The sequence below is a fragment of the Sorex araneus genome, chromosome X (genome assembly GCF_027595985.1).
Source record: "Sorex araneus isolate mSorAra2 chromosome X, mSorAra2.pri, whole genome shotgun sequence".
In the NCBI taxonomy this organism is placed as follows: Eukaryota; Metazoa; Chordata; class Mammalia; order Eulipotyphla; family Soricidae; genus Sorex; species Sorex araneus.
The window spans coordinates 324199679-324217941 of NC_073313.1; the positions used below are offsets into that span (position 1 = coordinate 324199679).

Below are 18263 nucleotides of genomic sequence, written 5' to 3' on the forward strand. Positions count from 1 at the left end.
ACCCAAAGAGCAAAAACAAAAACACAAAACAAAAACTTGCTTGTTAAAGTCCTTTTTTACGTTGTCACATATACACATATACACATGCGCACACACACACACACACACACACACACACACACACACACACACACACACACACGTGGAATCTATTTTCTGGGAATGGAAGTCCATCCAGCACCGGAGTATAGAGTCAGGTACTAAGGCTGATTAAAGCAAAGTTGGCAGAAAAGAAGGGCAGAGAAGCATTTAAAAAAATGCATGCCGGGAAAGTACAATTCAGTTCAGTTAGAGATTAGGGTATATGTGTTTAGGGTATATATACAGAGAAAGCGTTTTGATGGTTTTTTGTGTAGAAATGTCAACAGGAAGTCATTCTGGAGAAGAAAATGGAAAGGTCAGGAAACCAAATACTGAAACCCTAAGATGGCAAGTGCCATGTTTAGGTGTATATAAAAGTCCCACGGCAAGCACAAAGAAGGAACATTTTATCTCTGATCCAGCAGATCACAACAGAATCATGATCATCAAACTACTTTTTTTCTTATGTGGCGGCTTTTTCTTATGTGACTTCTTACATGGGAACAAAAATAAAATTAAGAGTAATACAGCAGTAGGGGCCATAACAGGAATATCTTTAGAGGGACAGGTAAGGCACCTTTGGCTCAGTCTTGAAGTAATAATTGCTAATGTGAATTCTGAGAATTAGTGATTTAGAGTTAATTGGGGAAAATTTGTTCCAAATAGAGGAAACCATTCTTGCACAATGGCCAAAGAGCCTGATGGCAGTACTAAAAATTACAGGTCAGTAGTCCCTGAAGAGCTGAGTATGTATGGCTAGAGTGTGCAAAAGAGGAAGCAGGACTTAAAAGCACAGAATCACTTATCCGTAGTAAGGGGGTTGGATTTTACACTTAAGGGTAAAATAGTGTCACTGAAAGATTTTAAGCACTGGCATGGCATGGTCCTACTTATCTTAGGAATGTTCACTCTGATTGCAGTGTGATTTATGAAGGCATTCAGTAAACCAAAGCGGCAATTCAAGCATGGAATTGTTAATCTGTTACAGTAGTGTTGTTGAGGAATGGACAGGAATAGGCAACTTTAAGAGATAGTGAAGACACAGACCAGCAGATGTGGTGATCAGCAGTGATATTTAGGGTTTCTGATTCCACTAATACCTTTAAACTCTGAAGTCTTTTAGATACCATACATCTAGAAAATTTATGAAAACAAATTTAATGCAAATATAGAATTGTGATTATTTTGTTGGAAGGAAGTTCTATAAGGGTGAATAGAAGAAATAAGGAAGAGGATCAGAAAAGACAGAATGGAGGCAGGAAAGGGTGGCCAGAGTGATAGTACAGTAAATAAGGCATTTGCCTTGCACGTAGCTAGCCTGGGTTCAATCCCCAGCATCCCATAAGGCCCCCAAGCACTGCCAGAGTAATTTCTGAGTGCAGAGCCAGTAGTAACTCCTGAGTATCACCAGGTGTGACAAAACAAACAAACAAACAAAGACAGAATGAAGCCTGGAGAATAGAATAATGGCCTACTGCACCTGCTCGCAAGTTACGGCAACAAATTCAAACGCCCTGCCCCAAGTGCCAAGCATGGACTAGCAACTCTGTTATTCACATACCTCCACTAATTTTATACATTATGGCACCAAAATAGAAGCTATAATTAATATATAAGGTGTATTTTCAAGAGATGAAAAGTTAATTGTTAAACACACAGATGAATCTAATAGTAATAAATTTTTCTTTTTTTTTTTTTTTTTTTTTTGCTTTTTTTGAGTCATACCCGGCGATGCACAGGGGTTACTCCTGGCTCTGCACTCAGGAATCACCCCTGGCAGTGCTCAGGGGACAATATGGGATACTAGGAATCGAACCCGGGTCAGCCGCATGCAAGGCAAATGCCCTACCCGCTGTGCTATTGCTCCAGCCCCTCTCCTTTTTTGTTTTATTGTGAAATAGTTTTAAATTGTTTTGAGGGGAAGGGGGCAAATCCAACAGTGATCAGGGGTTCCTCCTAGCTCTGTACTCAGGAATTACTCCTGGTGGGCTTGAGGGACCATATGGGACAAAAGAGATAAAACCCGGGTCAGCTGTGTGCAAGGTAAGCATCTTACCTACTCACTGTACTATCTCTCCTGGCCCAGTAATAAATTTTTCTTACACATTTTTTCCAATTACTACTCCTAGGTTACAAACCTCAGCCTTTATAAATATTCTATTAGGTGTGACCATTATTATTCATGGATTGGAAAATATAATGTCAATTTTTTTATATATAATCTGCAAATTCAGTACAAAACTAATGAAAATTAAAACAACATTTTTTAAAGAAAAAGGAAATTGACAAGCTGATTCTAAAACTTAAATAAAAGTGTAAAGTACTAGAATAGTTAACAGAAATCTATAGAGGAAAAGTATTTTAATGGATTACACAAAACATCAACTTTCACTTTGTAGTATGTATGAAAATTAACTGGGAATGAATCATAGATCTAAATGTGAAAGCTAAAAGTAAGAAGCATTCATAATAAAACATAAGAAAAAATCTTTGCAACATGCACTATACAAAGATTTGTTACCTAGGACACAAATAATATGCGTCATGAGATTAAAAAGTTGATGAATGATTGTCAAAAGTAAAAACTTCTCTGACAGATATCAATAACAAAATTTTAAAGTGGGGCAGAGATAGTATAGGGGTTAAGACACTTGCCTTGCATAGACCAATTACTGTCAAATCCCCTGCATTGCATAAGTTCCCCTGAGTATCATGAGGAGTGACCCCTGAGCATAGAGCAAGGAGTAAGCCCTGAAAATAATCAGGTGTGGCCTCAGAAAAGAAAAGAACAACTAAAAGAAAATTAAAATGCAAGCCACAGTATTTGCAGCACACACATATGTAATAAAGAATTTTTATCTGGATTATAATAAATCTTAAAATTCAATAAAAAGAAAACTAACAAATCAATTTTTATAACTAGGTTAAAAAATGAGACTTCACAAAATCAAATGTGAAGAGACATGAATAGCAAGTAAGTACATGAATAGATGCTCAACATTATTAGTCATCAGGAAAACAAATACACATCCCTGACATACTGAGAGACCAGTTCAGATGAAAGAGAATGACAATAACAAATGTGGAAACGATGCAAAGCAACTGGAACAGTCACAATCTGTGCATTAAATACAAATTAAGAGGGGGTGGAGCGATAGTACAGCAGGTAGGGCACTTGCCTTGAATATGACCAACCCAGGTTTGATCCCCTAAACCCTATATGTTACCCCCACAACACCGCCCCCATCCACCAAAGCCTTTCAGGAGTGATCCCTGCCAGGAGTAAGTCCTGCGCACTGCCAGGTGTGGCCGCCCCCACTCCCAAAAAGAAATGCAGATTAGATTGGCAAATTCATTTAGGAAAATTGGTAATTTCTCATACAGCTGAACATGTACTGACAGCTTTACACAGTCCAATCACAGGTATTTAACCAAGAAAAATGAACACATTTATTTGTACAAAGAATTGTATGTAAAAGTTCCCATCAGCTTTATTAATAATAGTAAAAAATCTGGGCAACCCGGGTTTCTATCAACTGGTAACTGGATAAATGAATTATATTGTATACATAAATGCAACTCTGCTAAACAATAAAAAGGAACTACAGATATATACAATAACATAGGTAGCACTCAAAATCATTATGCTATGTCCGAGTAGGCAAAGAGAGAAGAATATATTCTGTGTGGTTCCAATTATGTAAAATCCTTTAAAATGCAAACTTGCAGAGAGGGGGTAGTTGGAAGGAACCTTGAAGTACCAGTGGAGGGAATTTGATAATGATGGTGGGATTGGTGCTGGAACACTGTATGTCTAAAACTGTTATGAAAACCTTTGTAAATCATGGTGCTTAAATAAAATAAAATACTTAAAGTTTAAAATATTTTATAGAGAATGAAAAATTAAAAAAAATAAAACTAAGATATAAGGAATAAAAAGAAGATCAGTAGCTGGCTGGAACTGGGAGTGAAGTCCTGTAATAGGCAGAAAAACTCCAGCAGTGATATAAGTAATCTATACTTTGTAGCAATGTTACTTGGACATACACATCTGTGAAAATCTGTTAAAATACTCAATCAATGGTATACCTTAAATAGTTGCAGCTTATTGCTCATAATTATAACTCATAAACTTAAAACACACATATATAATGGCTTTAATACTCACTGAAATACTTATATTGAGAAGACTTCCAATACTCTGATTTAGTAATGAAATAAAATTAACAGTAACTTTCATACACTGTTGATGGGAATGAAAAATAGCACAATCACTTTGACAAAGAACTTGGCATAATCTAGTAAATAAAAGAAATGTATTCCTTATGACATGGCACTTCTACTCCACACCATATACCCTAGATTAAGTCCTGCAACATATACCCTCAGATACAACTACAAGAATGTTTATGGTTTTACAGGTGAAAGTTGTCAAAACTAGAAATGACTATTCATTAATAGTAATATGAAATGCAATATATTCAAGCAACTGAATACAATAGAACAATAAAAACAAACTACAGTTCCATGTAGCAATATCAACAAATCTGTAAAAGAAAATCAAATGAGAGGCCAGGGAAACAACACAAAGGGCAAGTATATATGCTTTGTATATTGGAAGCCCAGGTTCCGTTTCCAGCACTGCCCCATTCCAGTACTGCCCGTCAGTTTCTACTGTCCCTTAGCACTACAGGGAACAGCCCTGAAGCATCGAGCTGGGATGGTTCCTGAGCACCACTGGGTGTGGCACAAAGCAAGCCAAAAATTACATAATCAAAGGAAGTCAGATGCAAAAGATAAATCAAAAGATAAATCACATTCTGATTCTGTTTCATGTAAAGTTGAAAATTGGGACCAAATGCACTTAGTTTAAGGAATAATGACATGTCTACTTATAATGAGAAAGATTTAACTAGCGATGAATATAAAAACCAAAATATATAAATTAAATAAAATAAAAATTTCAATTGAAGACAGATTTGAACTGCAAAGCTCACATCAAGTCCTCTGCTCTTCACTTGAAATGTGAGAAACATGAAAGACCAAGCAAGTTAGAAAAAAAATCTTACTTAAAATAACAAAAAAAAAAAATAAGGAGTGCATTTCCAAGGCTAACATGACAGCTAAAAAGATGAGCAACATGTATAAACAGCACAATAATAATAATAATAATAATAATAAAAAGACAAGCAACGTGTATAAGCATCACAAATGAGCAGGACACAAGTGAGCAGATGTAACAGTGTATCGTTACCTCAACAAAGTGGACAGGCCCCATGAGCGTATGCCAACACCACAGTGTCAAGAGAACAAACCTCGGTAAGCACCAAAGCCAAGGATATGAGCACCACAACCTGATGGGAGTTCCAAGGCAAGCACCAGAGCTAATATGTGCAAACACCACAATCAGATATGTGTGGTCAACTCTCAGTAACTGTAACATCTACAACATCACTGAAACAACAACAGGGACAAGGGATAATTAATAAAGCAAAAGTTATGTGAGTGCCACAGCCAAGAAGTACAATCCTTATCAAGCATGTGTGAGCCCCAGTGAGCACACTCCATAACTTGGTCATGCACTTCAACCAAGAGTGGAGCAACAACAAGCCTGTGTGCCAGCACCACAACTAAAGAACTGCAATCATCTGGAAGCACCACAGCCATGTGTGCTAGTACTGCAACCTGGTGTGTAACCCAGGGAGCACCATGGCGAAAACTATGTGAGCACCACAACCAAGTTTAGGTTAGCAAACCTAATCACCCCAACAACATCAACACAATGAAGAGAAGAGGGAAAAGGAATTTTTTTTAAAAAAAAGCTTATCTGAACACTCATCTCCGAGTCATTATACTATACCTGTAATGAATGTGATTAAAAGCTCTTTAGAAAATGTGTGCAGCGCATCTTAATCTTATTTACAAAATAACTCAGGTTACCTCTTGAAGTAAAATGTTATCCAACACAAGTACCCCCGAATGCATGTTGCTTGCATAAAGAAAATCTCTGGGAAGACCAATTTAACATTCATATGTGAGGACTGATTTATTCAACGGGGCTTTGAGCATACATGCCCACTTCCTTTGGTAAAAGATTTTTGTGATACTTTCAGCAATGATCTAAAGTCTGAATAAATCGCCATCTCATGATCTAATGCAAATTTAGTGAGATCACCAAACTCTGAGAATCTATACACACCCTAGCTTCATCAGAAAATTAAATCCTAGAATTTGATCGTTCTTGTTTTAGTTTGATGTGGTTTGGGTTTTGGCTACAACCAGTGGTGCTCAGGGCTTACTCCTTACTCTGGGTTCAGGGATCACTACTGGCGGGCTAAGACTTATGGGGTACCAGAAACTGACCCGGGACAGATGAGTGCAAGGCAAGTGCCCGATCCACTGTACTATCTCCCCAACCCCTCATGACCACATATAAATATTTTCTTTTTTCCCCACCTAATTTAGTGCCCCTAAATTATCTTGGTACAGCAACTCAGTGACGTGTTTCACCCACTTCAAAGATAAACTGAAATTCCACCAGAAAAAAGAATCAAGTTTCTATCATACCAATATTTCAACAATTAATTATATTAATCAACTTTTCAAGTAAGAGTTAATAAAATTATTATTTAATATGGCATACATTACAGATGCATGTATATGTAATATTAAATAACCATAATTTTTAATTTTAAAAATAAGCATATTTTTTGCATTTTTTAAAATTTTAGTGAAAAAATCTGCCTCTTTCTTCTACCAGTAGCTGCTCTGGACATTCTTGGTTGCCATGTTGTAGAGCCTGTCACATACCCAGCATTATCTCTGACTCACTTATCACACATCCAGCCCATCTCTGACTCATGAATTATTTAACAAAAGTCATGAGCAAATAAAAGGAAGTAGCAGGGTAGAGCTACAGTACAGCAGGTAGGGTTTGCCTTGAACACAGTCAACCCAGATTCAATCCTTGGCTCACCATATGGTTCCCCAGGAGTGATACCCTGAGTGTATAGCCAAGAGTAAACCCTGAGCACTGCTGGGTATAGGCCCTCCCAAAAAAAGAAATAGTTGCAAGAAAGACAGTATAGGGGAAAAAGCACTTGCCTTATTTGCTGCTGAGCCTGGTTCAATTCCAGGCACCCCATATAGTTCCTGAGCCCCTCCAGAAGTGATCCCTGAGGATAGAGTTGGTTAGGAGTGAACTGGGTATGACCTTCAACCCCACTGTGATATGATAATTTAGTATTCAACTAAAATCTCTGGGTAGAGTTTATAAATGATCTGTGCAAACTGGTCAAAAAATATTGTCACATGTTAAAAAACTAGACAACTCTGCACAATGAAAAAACTCAATACAGGGGCTGGAGCAATAGCACAGCGGGTGGGGCGTTTGCCTTGCACAAGACCAACCCGGGTTCAAATTCCAGCATCCCATATGGTCCCCTGAGTACCGCCAGGGGTAGTTCCTGAATGCAGAGCCAGGAGTAGTAACCCCTGTGTACCGCCGGGTATGACCCAAAAAGGAAAAAAAAAAAAAAACTCAATACATTTTGCACATGGGGAAACAGTCAAGTTCTCCTTAGGACAAAAAGTTCTAATATTCATTTCTACCTGGATTCTGGAGAGGTATCTACTATAAAAAAAAATAGGGTCCAGGGCTAGAGACATGGAGCAGGTAGGACGTCTGCCTTGCACAGACCCTACCCAGGTTCAACCTCTGACACTCCATATGGTCCCCCAAGCTCACAAGGAGTGATCCCTGAATACAGGGCCATGAGTAAGCCCTAAGGATGGCCACATGTGACAATGTGATTTTAAAAAGCACGGGGGCTGGTGCAATTGCTCAAAGTGCACCTCCTTTGCATACAGGAACCCCAGGTTCTATCCCCGGCACCACATGGTTGTCTGAGCACTGCTGAGAATGAGCCCCCCAAGCACTGCCAGGTATGTTCCCCCAAGTGAAAACAACTCCCCTGACAAAAGAGGTTTCTGATGAGCTGATAATGAAGTTGGATGTGCCTAGCTTCAGGGCACTTGCCACTAGTTTCCTTCTTCTGGGTATCTGAACATATTCATGATGAAAGGACATGATTGAAAGCCACACTGGCATTCCCATTTCTATTTATTAAGGAACTTTAATGTAATTCATTAGACTCACACACAGAGACATACACAGATACATACCTTCCTAAGATAGGAAAATCAAAAATATCTACCCACAAAATGATTTCTAATTCCTCTGCTTTAATATATTTATTGGGGCTGGAGAGAGAAGTACAGGAGTAAGGTGCCTGCTTACATTCAGCCAACCTAGTTTGATCCCAGGCAGCACATATGGTCCTCCAAGCCCCACCAGAAGTGATCCTTGAGCAGAGCCAGGAGTAAGCCCTGAGCACCACCAGGTGTAGACCAAAATTAAAAACAAACATAATAAAAACAAAATAAACATGTTACTATTATATATGAAATGACAAAACCCTGAACCTGCCCCGAAGTCTAGTTCTATGTTCTTAAAAACACATTAGCTCTGCCCAGATTCATCATTCTGGGCATCCGATCTTTCATTATGTTCTTAAACATATGGCTTAATAAGTGGAGTAATTAAGAAAAGGCAATGCCCACAGAGTCAAGGTAGTTAGGTAAGTAAAACAGACAAAAGTACCAGAAACAGTGCAGGAAAGACAAAACAGGAGTTAAGGCACTTGCCTTGTATGCATTCAATCACCAGTACTGCATATGATTTCCTGAGCACTGCTGGTAATGACCGAAAAATAATTTACAAAAAACAGAGAAATGGCGTCATTCAAAAACAAGCAGAGGGGCTGGAGTGATAGCTCAGCGGGTAAGGCATTTGCCTTGCACACGGTCAACCCGGGTTCGATTCCCAGCATCCCATATGGTCCCCTGAGCACCGCCAGGAGTAATTCCTGAGTGCAGAGCCAGGAATAATCCCTGTGCATCACCAGATGTGACCCAAAAAGAAAAAAAAAAAAAAACTAAACAACAACAACAACAAAACAAGCAGAGAGGCACACCCATATTTCAATACACATAATACACTGGTTAATGGAGTAAGATGATTAGTGAAGTGGTTGCAGTCAGAAAAACTGCAAAAGTCATCCAAATAGGAGGCTAGAGCCGTAGTACAGCAAGTAGGTTGTTCGCCTTGCATGCGGCCAACCCAGGTTCAATCAATCCCCAGCATCCCATATGGTCCCCCGAGCACTGCCAGGAGTAATTCCTGAGAGCAGAGTCAGGAGTAACCCCTGAGCATCACCAGGTGTGACCCAAAAAGCCTAAAAAATAAAAAGATAATAATAAAAAAAAAACTCATCCAAGTGTATGTTCTTTGCAGTGCACAGACACTGGGGATCCATTAGACTTTCTGAGGTTAAAACCTTATACACAAAGGTTAGACACTCATTCAGAAATTCTTAAGAGGCATAAATAGATTTATAATTAGGATTGTAACATGGTAAGAGTAAGAGTTCTATCAAATCACAAACGTGTATCTACCATTTTCCAGAGATTTCTAAAAAAAAAGAAAGAAAAATACATAAGGTTAGATGTGCTTTTCAAGGTGTCAGGCTGGGAGTGTGGAAGGGAACTTGGGAATGGAACAAAGCTGACACTAGTAAAGGCATTGGTTTGGGAACATTATATGTCTAAAATTCAACTATTAATGACTCTGTAAATCATGGAAGCCTGCCTTATGAGCAGGGGGGAGAAGGCAGCTGGGATAGAGAAGGGATCACTAAGTCAATGATGGTTAGAGGGAATCACTCGGGATCGGAGATGTATGCTGAAAGGAGATAAAGGAGCAAACATGATGGCCTCTCATTATCTGCATTGCAAACCATAATGTCCATAAATAGAGGGAGAGTAAGAGGCAAACTGTCTGCCATACAGGCGGGGGAGGGTGTGACAAGGTGGGGGAGGGGGTTCTGGGGACATTAGTGGAAAATATACACTGGTGTTTGATCACTGTATGACTGAAACTCAAGCAAGAAAGTTTTTTAAGTACAGCTCACAGCCGTTCAATTAAAAAAAAAAAATCTACAGCTTTTAGACTGGCTACTTTTCTAGGGGTTATGGATTAAAAAATATTGAGTGCAAAGCATGGAGATAATATAAAATATAACAAATGGAAAACTGAATTTGATAAATAAAATTCCAACTATATCAAACTGTACACCAGTTTGTGTTTCATACAAGCAAAGCAATCTTTAAAAGACAATTTTTCATTCAAACTCAACAGGGTGAGAAAACTTTCCCACACTACCAAACTGACAGTACAATATTGCCCTCTACTGGACTCAATAAATAAAGAAAAACCCTGAAGGAGTGGAACTTCAAAGCATTTTCTGTTTTTGTTTTTGAAGTATTGAAGTATTTGAAGATTGAACCCAGGGCCTCACTGAAATATGAAAAAAGTATTTTTTTCTGGGATAAGTATTTTTAATAACACAGATGATCAGGCTGAGTCACCTAGGTAATTCAGGATATTATCTCTCAGGACTCTAAACCATACTCACTTACACTTGCAAAGTCCCCCCCTTTCACAGGAAGTAAAGTAGTCACAAATTTCAGGGTTTAGGCTAAGACTGAGACAAACTGCCTTCCCATTTGTCTTCATTCCTGATAAAGAATGCCCCACCTGAATGTCACTCACAGAAGACCAGCACTGAGTATAAGTTGTCAGTTTAATCTTCTCAGATACCACACATCTAATGTCTGGACTAAGACCGAGAGAGCTTATTCCGATTATAACCCATATTCTTTTGGGGTTAATTATGAAAACCTCTAGGCCTTGGGTATAAAGATAGCTTTTAAGGCACTTCCATCACACCCTTTGCTTGGTAGCTGTTTCTAAACCTAAGAACTTATCTTCATTCCTGTTATGTCTCCTCTTGCTTCCTCATTTACACTGCTGGGATCAAACTCAGGGCCTCACAAATGCTAGTAGGCAAGTGCTCAACCACTGAGCCACATCCCTGGCCCTGGTTTCCCCATGTTTGAGCCATACTGTCATTATATGATAACTGATCACATTTTCCCATATTATCATTGCTATTAAAACTTGTGAACAGGACAAGTCACTGTCACTGTCATCCCGTTGTTCATCGATTTGCTCAAGCAGGCACTAGTAACGTCTCCATTGTGAGACTTGTTGTTACTGTTTTTGGCATATCGAATATGCCACAGGTAGCTTGCCAGGCTCTGCCGTGTGGGCGGGATACTCTCAGTAGCTTAATGGGCTGTCCGAGAGGGACTGAGGAATCAAACCCAGGTCGGCTGCGTGCAAGGCAAACGCCCTACCCGCTGTGCTATCGCTCCAGTCCGTGAGCAGGACAAGGTATGAAGAAAATCCTACATCAGAAAAATCCCTGAATTTCTATGATTCTTGCATCTCATATGTATACAAACCACTAAGGGTCTTTTATGTCCCATGTCTAGAGATTCTGATTTAAAAGGTCTGAGACCAGAGGGAGGCCTGAGGTAAAGCTCAGCAATTTGCAATGCTTGCCTCAAGTGATCTTTGTTTTGTTGTGATTTGTTTCATTTCAGGTGATTGATCTGCATTCCACGTTGGGAGAGAGACGATGTCCAGTTCAATACAAGTCATTAATCAGCACCTTTTGTGTGAGGCCAATCAAGCACAGGCTGCCCAGTTATTTGCATATCCTGCTCTTGTTTCCTGCCACTTTGAAAAAATTATTCCGAGAAGAAACCTGATTACATTATCAAATGCATTGCAGTATTTCCCTGCTCTACCGGTTCTGCTAGCCTGTGAGAGGAAGAAATGATGCATAAGTGGTTTTCTTAGGACTGTATGAGGTCAATCTATGATAAGTCGAGGAAGTAGGGGCCAGAGAGATAGTACAATAGGTAGGGCATTTGCCTTACATGCACCTAACCTGAGTTCAATCCCCGGCCAGGGTTAAGTCCTGAGTAAAGAGCCAGGAGTAACCCCTATTGACAAGGTGTGGCCCTAAAACAAACAAAAAGGAGCCTAGGATGTTGTCTTACAGTGCCTGATCTTCCCTTCCTAAAGGAATGCAATGTTAAAAGGTTACTTATTTTTCACTTAGGACTAGATTTGTCCCCTTAGATTTGTCCTCCATTATCCCTTGGACCTGTGGTTTTCAAGTGTGGTCCTTATACAAGCAGTACCAGATAACCTGTGAAAATCTCGGCAATATAATTTGTGGATCCCATCCACCTTCTGTATCATAATCTTTCGGGGACACGGCTTAAGAAATGAGTCCTGTGCATACTAAAATTTGAGAACCACTATTTAGGAGAAGCTTCTAATCCAAAAGATGTCAGACAGGGCTGGAGAGATAGTACAGTATGTAGGGTGCTTGCCTCGCTTGCAGCTGACCCAGGTGTCACATAAGGTCCCCCAGGCTCCACCAAGAGTAATCCCTAAGCACGGAGCCAGGAGTAAGCCCTAAGCACTGCCAGGTGTGGGGGAAATAATAAAGTCAAATGATGTACTTTTAACCAAATGCAATTTCTAGCAAAAGCTTAAACACTGTGAGTTCCTCAGGCAACTAATCACATTAGTACTTTGTGACTATCTTGTGTCTCCAATTCATCACCTCTTCCCTCAGCATATTTCTATTCTATTTCTCTTTTTAGTCTCCTCTAGAAGAATTCAAGCATCTCTCTACCCTTGGTGTCTCAGATCTCAATATATATACATATATATGTAAATACATACATATCACCATATTACACCACTGTGTTCCTCTGTTTAACAAAGATGAGTCATAAGAAGATTTAATCTTCCATTATTAGATTAAAACATGAACCCAAACCCAGAAAGTCATCATTATAATCATGAAATATTTATTACTTTCCCTTGTAATCTCAATATTATTTATCAAATTTTGCATACTGTGCTCAAAGATCCAGAGATTCTAAGTTTTATGTACGACTAGTCTCCATACTATTGCCTTCTTTAAAAATTCCTGAACTGGGGCCAGAGAGATAGTACAGTAGGTAGGGTATTTGCCTTGCATACATCTAATGAGGATCAATCCCCAGCATCCCATATGATCCCACAAACACTACCAGGAGTAATAACTGAGTGCAGAGCCAGAAGTAAGCCCTGAGGAGAGCTACAGTGATCTCCCCTTGCAAATAAGTCTGAAATAATACTTCCAGTAATTTTTAGAAGGTCATACTTGGCTATCTAACAGGGTTTCATCAGTTAACCTGCTTATTTTTCACCTTTTTAGCATAGTGTTCAGTCTTAAACTGTCCGGACTAGATCAGTTAGTTTCTTGAAAAACACATTCAGAAGGTAAATACCTCCTCTCCCTCCTTATAATCCCAAACTCAGGAGAATATGGTGATTATAAGACCTGCCCCTCACCACGCCCCCCCCCAAAAAAACCCTTCAAATTGGCGCCTTTTTTTTAAATAGTGAAACATGTTTAAAATACTAATTAATTCAAAAGGATATTTGAGCAACTATGTTCTTTGTAGTGCTATTATCACTAGTCAAGATCAGGAAACAACCCAAGTGACCAGCAGATGGAGTATAAAGAAACTGGTATAAGCACACAATGGAATACTACTCAGCTGCCTAGAAGGAAAAATGAAATCTTGTAGTTTGCGGCAATATGGACGGAAATGAAGAGTATTATGCTAAGCAAAGTGAGTCAGAAGCAAAAGGACTGAGATCATACTAGATGATCTCATTCATTTGTGAAATATAAAGAAAAAGCAAGAGACCAGACAACAGCCAATCAAAAAAAACAGAGCTCCTGTCTATGGAACTGAGGCTGCCCTGCCCTTCTGCTTGCTGCTCCACCATCCCAGGTGAGGCCTGCCTCCAGCTGATATCACTGAACGTATTCCAGAAAGGGGGAGAGGGGGCACAGGGGGCACAGAAGCAGAACCTCTCATTACCAGGTGGGCCCTAGCAGCATCCAAACACAACCTGCACCATATTAAGGGGCTGCATCACAGAGATATCTACTCAAAAACTTACATGCTGCTCATAGTTATTCTTCCTGTCATTTAGTGAGGATGAGCAGAGAAGACAGAGGGCAATCTTTAATCCCTCAGAATGTTCAGGAGTGAGGGGGATACTACAAAGACCCCCTCCCAGCACAAGAAAACACTAGAAAACCAATGGACGTAACATGTACAAGCCCACGAAGCTCCCCAAAGACATAAATAACATCAATAACATCAGTAGATCCTCAGGCAGTGCTTTAGTGACACTATGATGAGAATGTTTTAACAAGTTCAAAGAAACAATAGCACAGGCAGTCAGCAAAGTACAAGAAAGTATGCATTGAAATGAAAAAACTACACAGACATAAATGACAGAAATGAAGAACATGTAAGTGATATAAATTTTTTTTATATTTTTATATATTTTTATATATCAACAGAACCTCTGAATAGCAGAATCACAAAAGTTGAGCAAAAGATCGAGGAGCTCCAAGATGGGAAGAAGAAAGCCACTAGGAAACAGCAGAAGCTGGAAAATAGTCTGAAAAGAAATGAATGCCATACCAGTGACTACAGGATTAGTTCAAGAGAAACAATAACTACAGGATTAGTTCAAGAAGAACAATAAAAGAATAATCGGGGTTTATTATTTATTATTTATTATTATCGGAGAATAAGAAACAGAAAGGTAAGTGTGATGAAGAAATAATAGTTAAAAAAAATCATCAATAAGAACTTCCCAGAGTCTCATAAGAAGATCTAAGAGAACCAAAGAAACCCAGTGAAAACAGACCCAATTAGGAAATTTCTGAGACCCAGTATACTCAAAACGACAAAATCCAAAAATAGAGACAAAATACTGAATACAGCAAGATCAAAAAAAAAGAATTTATAGACAAAGAAAAGTTCATTAGATGTACAGCATCTATCAAATGAGATTCTATAAGCCAGAAGATGAAAGGATATAGTACAAAAACTCAATAAAATGAACATCTCACCAAGAAGACTCTATCCAGCTAGATTATCATGCAGATTTGGCAGAAATACAGAGCTTCACAGACAGGCAACAGTTTAGGGAAGTCATAGCCTTGAAACTAGCTTTTCAAGAATCATTAAAAGAGCTCCATTAAAGGACAGGAGAAAATTCCCTTTATGTGGTATTGAGTATGGCACTCACTAACAGTGCATATAGTACTCCTCTGCTAGATTAAGAAAGATTAAAAACAGAGAGCATTCATCATCACAAATTGACTTTTATTGATTAATTTTGTTATGATTCTTTTTATTGGACCAAGTAATAGGAAATAAATTTGTTATTTATTTCCAAGTGGGTAGACTGGAGGGTGGGAAGAAACCCGAGGATACTGGTGGAGGGAAGGGGTCACTAAGACTGGGGTTGCTGTTGGAATGTTGTATGCCTGAAACAACGATATTATGAACAACTTTGTAAATCAGTGTCTCAACAAACATTCCTGGGGAAAAAAAACCCTGAGTCTGCCATGGTAGGGAGAACTGGAGACAGAAAAGGACTTTTAGAGGGGCAGCGGTAGAGGGATACTAACTTGATGCAGCAGTCTAAAATACTAACATAAGCTGGAGAGGTAGTACAGTGGGTAGCACTTGTGTTACATGAGGCCAACCCAGGTTCAATCTCTAGTACCCCATATGTCTTTGGAGCCTGCCCAGGAGCAATCCCTGAGCACAGAGCCAGAAGCACTGCCAAGTGTGATCCCAAAACCAAAACAACAACAAAATATTAATATAAATGAAACTGTAAATGATGATACCTTAGTACAAATTTTAATTAAATAGTCTGATTTTTTTAATCCACTGACTGAGGTTAAGTTCCTTTCCTTTGGCTCTTTTCTAGCATGAATATTATAAATACCCATATTGGCAAATAACTACATGTTGATATAAACTACTTGCTCGTGAATGTTAATAACTACTTGCTTTCAATAAATAGGTGTGATAATAATTTTCTTCCACAGAAGTAGAAAATATGGAACATTCAAATGGACTGAATTGCATATTCTACTCTGAATGAGATAATTATTATAATCAACTAATTCCACGTATAATGATGTTTATTCTACACATAGGCAAATAAATTCTAACTTTTATACAGTCTAGGTTGAAAAACCACAATACAGAAGACATGTGGTACCAGGAAGTCACATTTCATATTCAAAATGCACAAATATTCTGAACAGATAGAAAATTCATTTTAATTAGATGTGGAACTAATAAGGTAACTAATTTGAAAAGCAAGTTACCTTCTTCTTCTCCTGTATGTTAGGTACCAACCCTAATTCTTTCATATTCTTCCACCAATTATTTTGTTGTCAACAGAAATACTATTTAAAATGACTAGGGTGGGGTTAGAGTGATAGTACAGTGGGTAGGGTGCTTGCCTTGCACACGGCTTACCCAGATTCTATCCCCAATACCCCATATGGTCTCCCAAGACTGTCTGGAGTAAGTCCTGAGCACAGCTGGCTGTAGCCCAAACATCACCCCCACCTCTAAAAGTATATATATATGACAGTGATACAGTGATATATATATATAGTATGTATATATATATACACAGTGATGTATATATATGTGTGTGTGTGTGTATATATATATATATATATATATATATATATATATATATATCACTGTTCTTTTCCACTTTCCAGCACTTTTCTACCACTCACTTCAGTTTCAATAAGTCTTAAATCAGTCTTTAGACTTTGGGGGACTAATAAACATGCTCAGGAAGAAAATGAAGGCAAACAGTTTAATGTGCAGGTGACACTTCGGTGTTCTTAGGGCAGAAGATGCCTCACAGATGCAAGTGGATTTCCTTAGAAGTCATTGTTGATACTTCTAAGAGTATCATTTAACAGAATTAAAGTTTTATGTTTTGTCAATTTTGACACTCAATGTTACAGTACTACTGTATTCAATTTTTTTAAACTAAAGGAAGGAAAAAGTCCATACAAACATGAACAGCTTATCCTCTTCCTTTTTCTACACTAGAAGAGATACCCTCTTTTTACATTTTATTCCAGAAAGCAAGTTTTATTATTGAGATGTGTCTCTCCTTCTAGGAACATTATAAAATGCTGCATCTGCCCCAAAGGTCTCCGGATTCCCAGTTAAATCTCTTTCTCTGACCAGTGTTCCTCACACAGAGCTAATACTTAAATATCTGCTACCAAGCAAGGCAATCGTGTGAATAAACCAACTTGAGCCAATAATTTTTTTATTCATTGCTCAACATTATTCAGCAGTGATAAGTTGCTTTCAATTATTCAATAAACACACAAATTATGAAAACCGAAACAAGGCAAGGGATTGTTTCTATGTCCCCGTTGTTGGAGAAATATCTGGCACATGCATTTTATGAAGTTTTCTGTGTGTAAGGGAAACTTACCTCTCTGACTGACAGCTGTGGTGGGAAGGAGACAGAAAACACCAAGTTGGTGAATTCAAACCCAGAAGCCTCAACCTTTTGGCACACCTAAAAAGAGTGTTACAGTTACATGAATTCCCAGAAATTGCTGACATTTTTACTTAACTAATTTTCATAACATGAATTATCAGAAAACGGAATGGCAAAACTTCTAAATTTTCAACTCTGAGTAGTGAACTCTCACAGATATTCTGAAATCAAATATTTGCTCACATGTCTCAGAATACTGCTGTGTCACAGGGTGCCAGGACCAGCCTGTGGTATTTAGTGAATATCAAAGAATTTCCTAGTGAGTTACAAATGATTTTAAAATAAATAAAGCCAAATATGGTTGTCCTGATAGCTGGAGATTAAAGGCAAGCCTACATTCAATCATGCTTCTGCAAGACTTTATTTTTTTTTCTAGATATTTAAATGTATAAATGAAAAACAATTATTCTCAGGTTAAGGAGATAGCTCAAAGGACTACCATGCATTTTTTGCATTCTGGACACCTGGGTTTGAGCCCCAGGAGCATTGGAAGTGGGCCCCCAAGCACCATGGCAGGCAGAGCCTCTGAGCATCACCCAGTGCACTCCCAATCAAAAAAACAAAGATAAAGAAAAACTCTCTCAAACTCCTTAGCTATGTTAAACAAACAGCCCACCCTGCCAGCAAAAAAAAACCCAATATATTTTGGGGTTTTTGACCACTGAGCATAGAGTCAGGAGTCAGCTCTTGAGCAATGTGGGATGTGCCCTTCCCC

At 38.6% G+C, this 18263-nt stretch overlaps 1 protein-coding gene across 1 annotated transcript in view; it reads right to left on the reverse strand.

The window, feature by feature from the left end:
* Positions 1 to 18263, reverse strand: part of PUS10 (pseudouridine synthase 10) — a 75567-nt gene that overhangs the window by 39071 nt on the left and 18233 nt on the right. The window contains exon 4 of the mRNA XM_055121037.1: positions 17480 to 17566. Within this exon, the coding sequence (XP_054977012.1) occupies positions 17480 to 17566 (87 nt within the window). The remainder of the gene's footprint in view (positions 1 to 17479; positions 17567 to 18263) is intronic.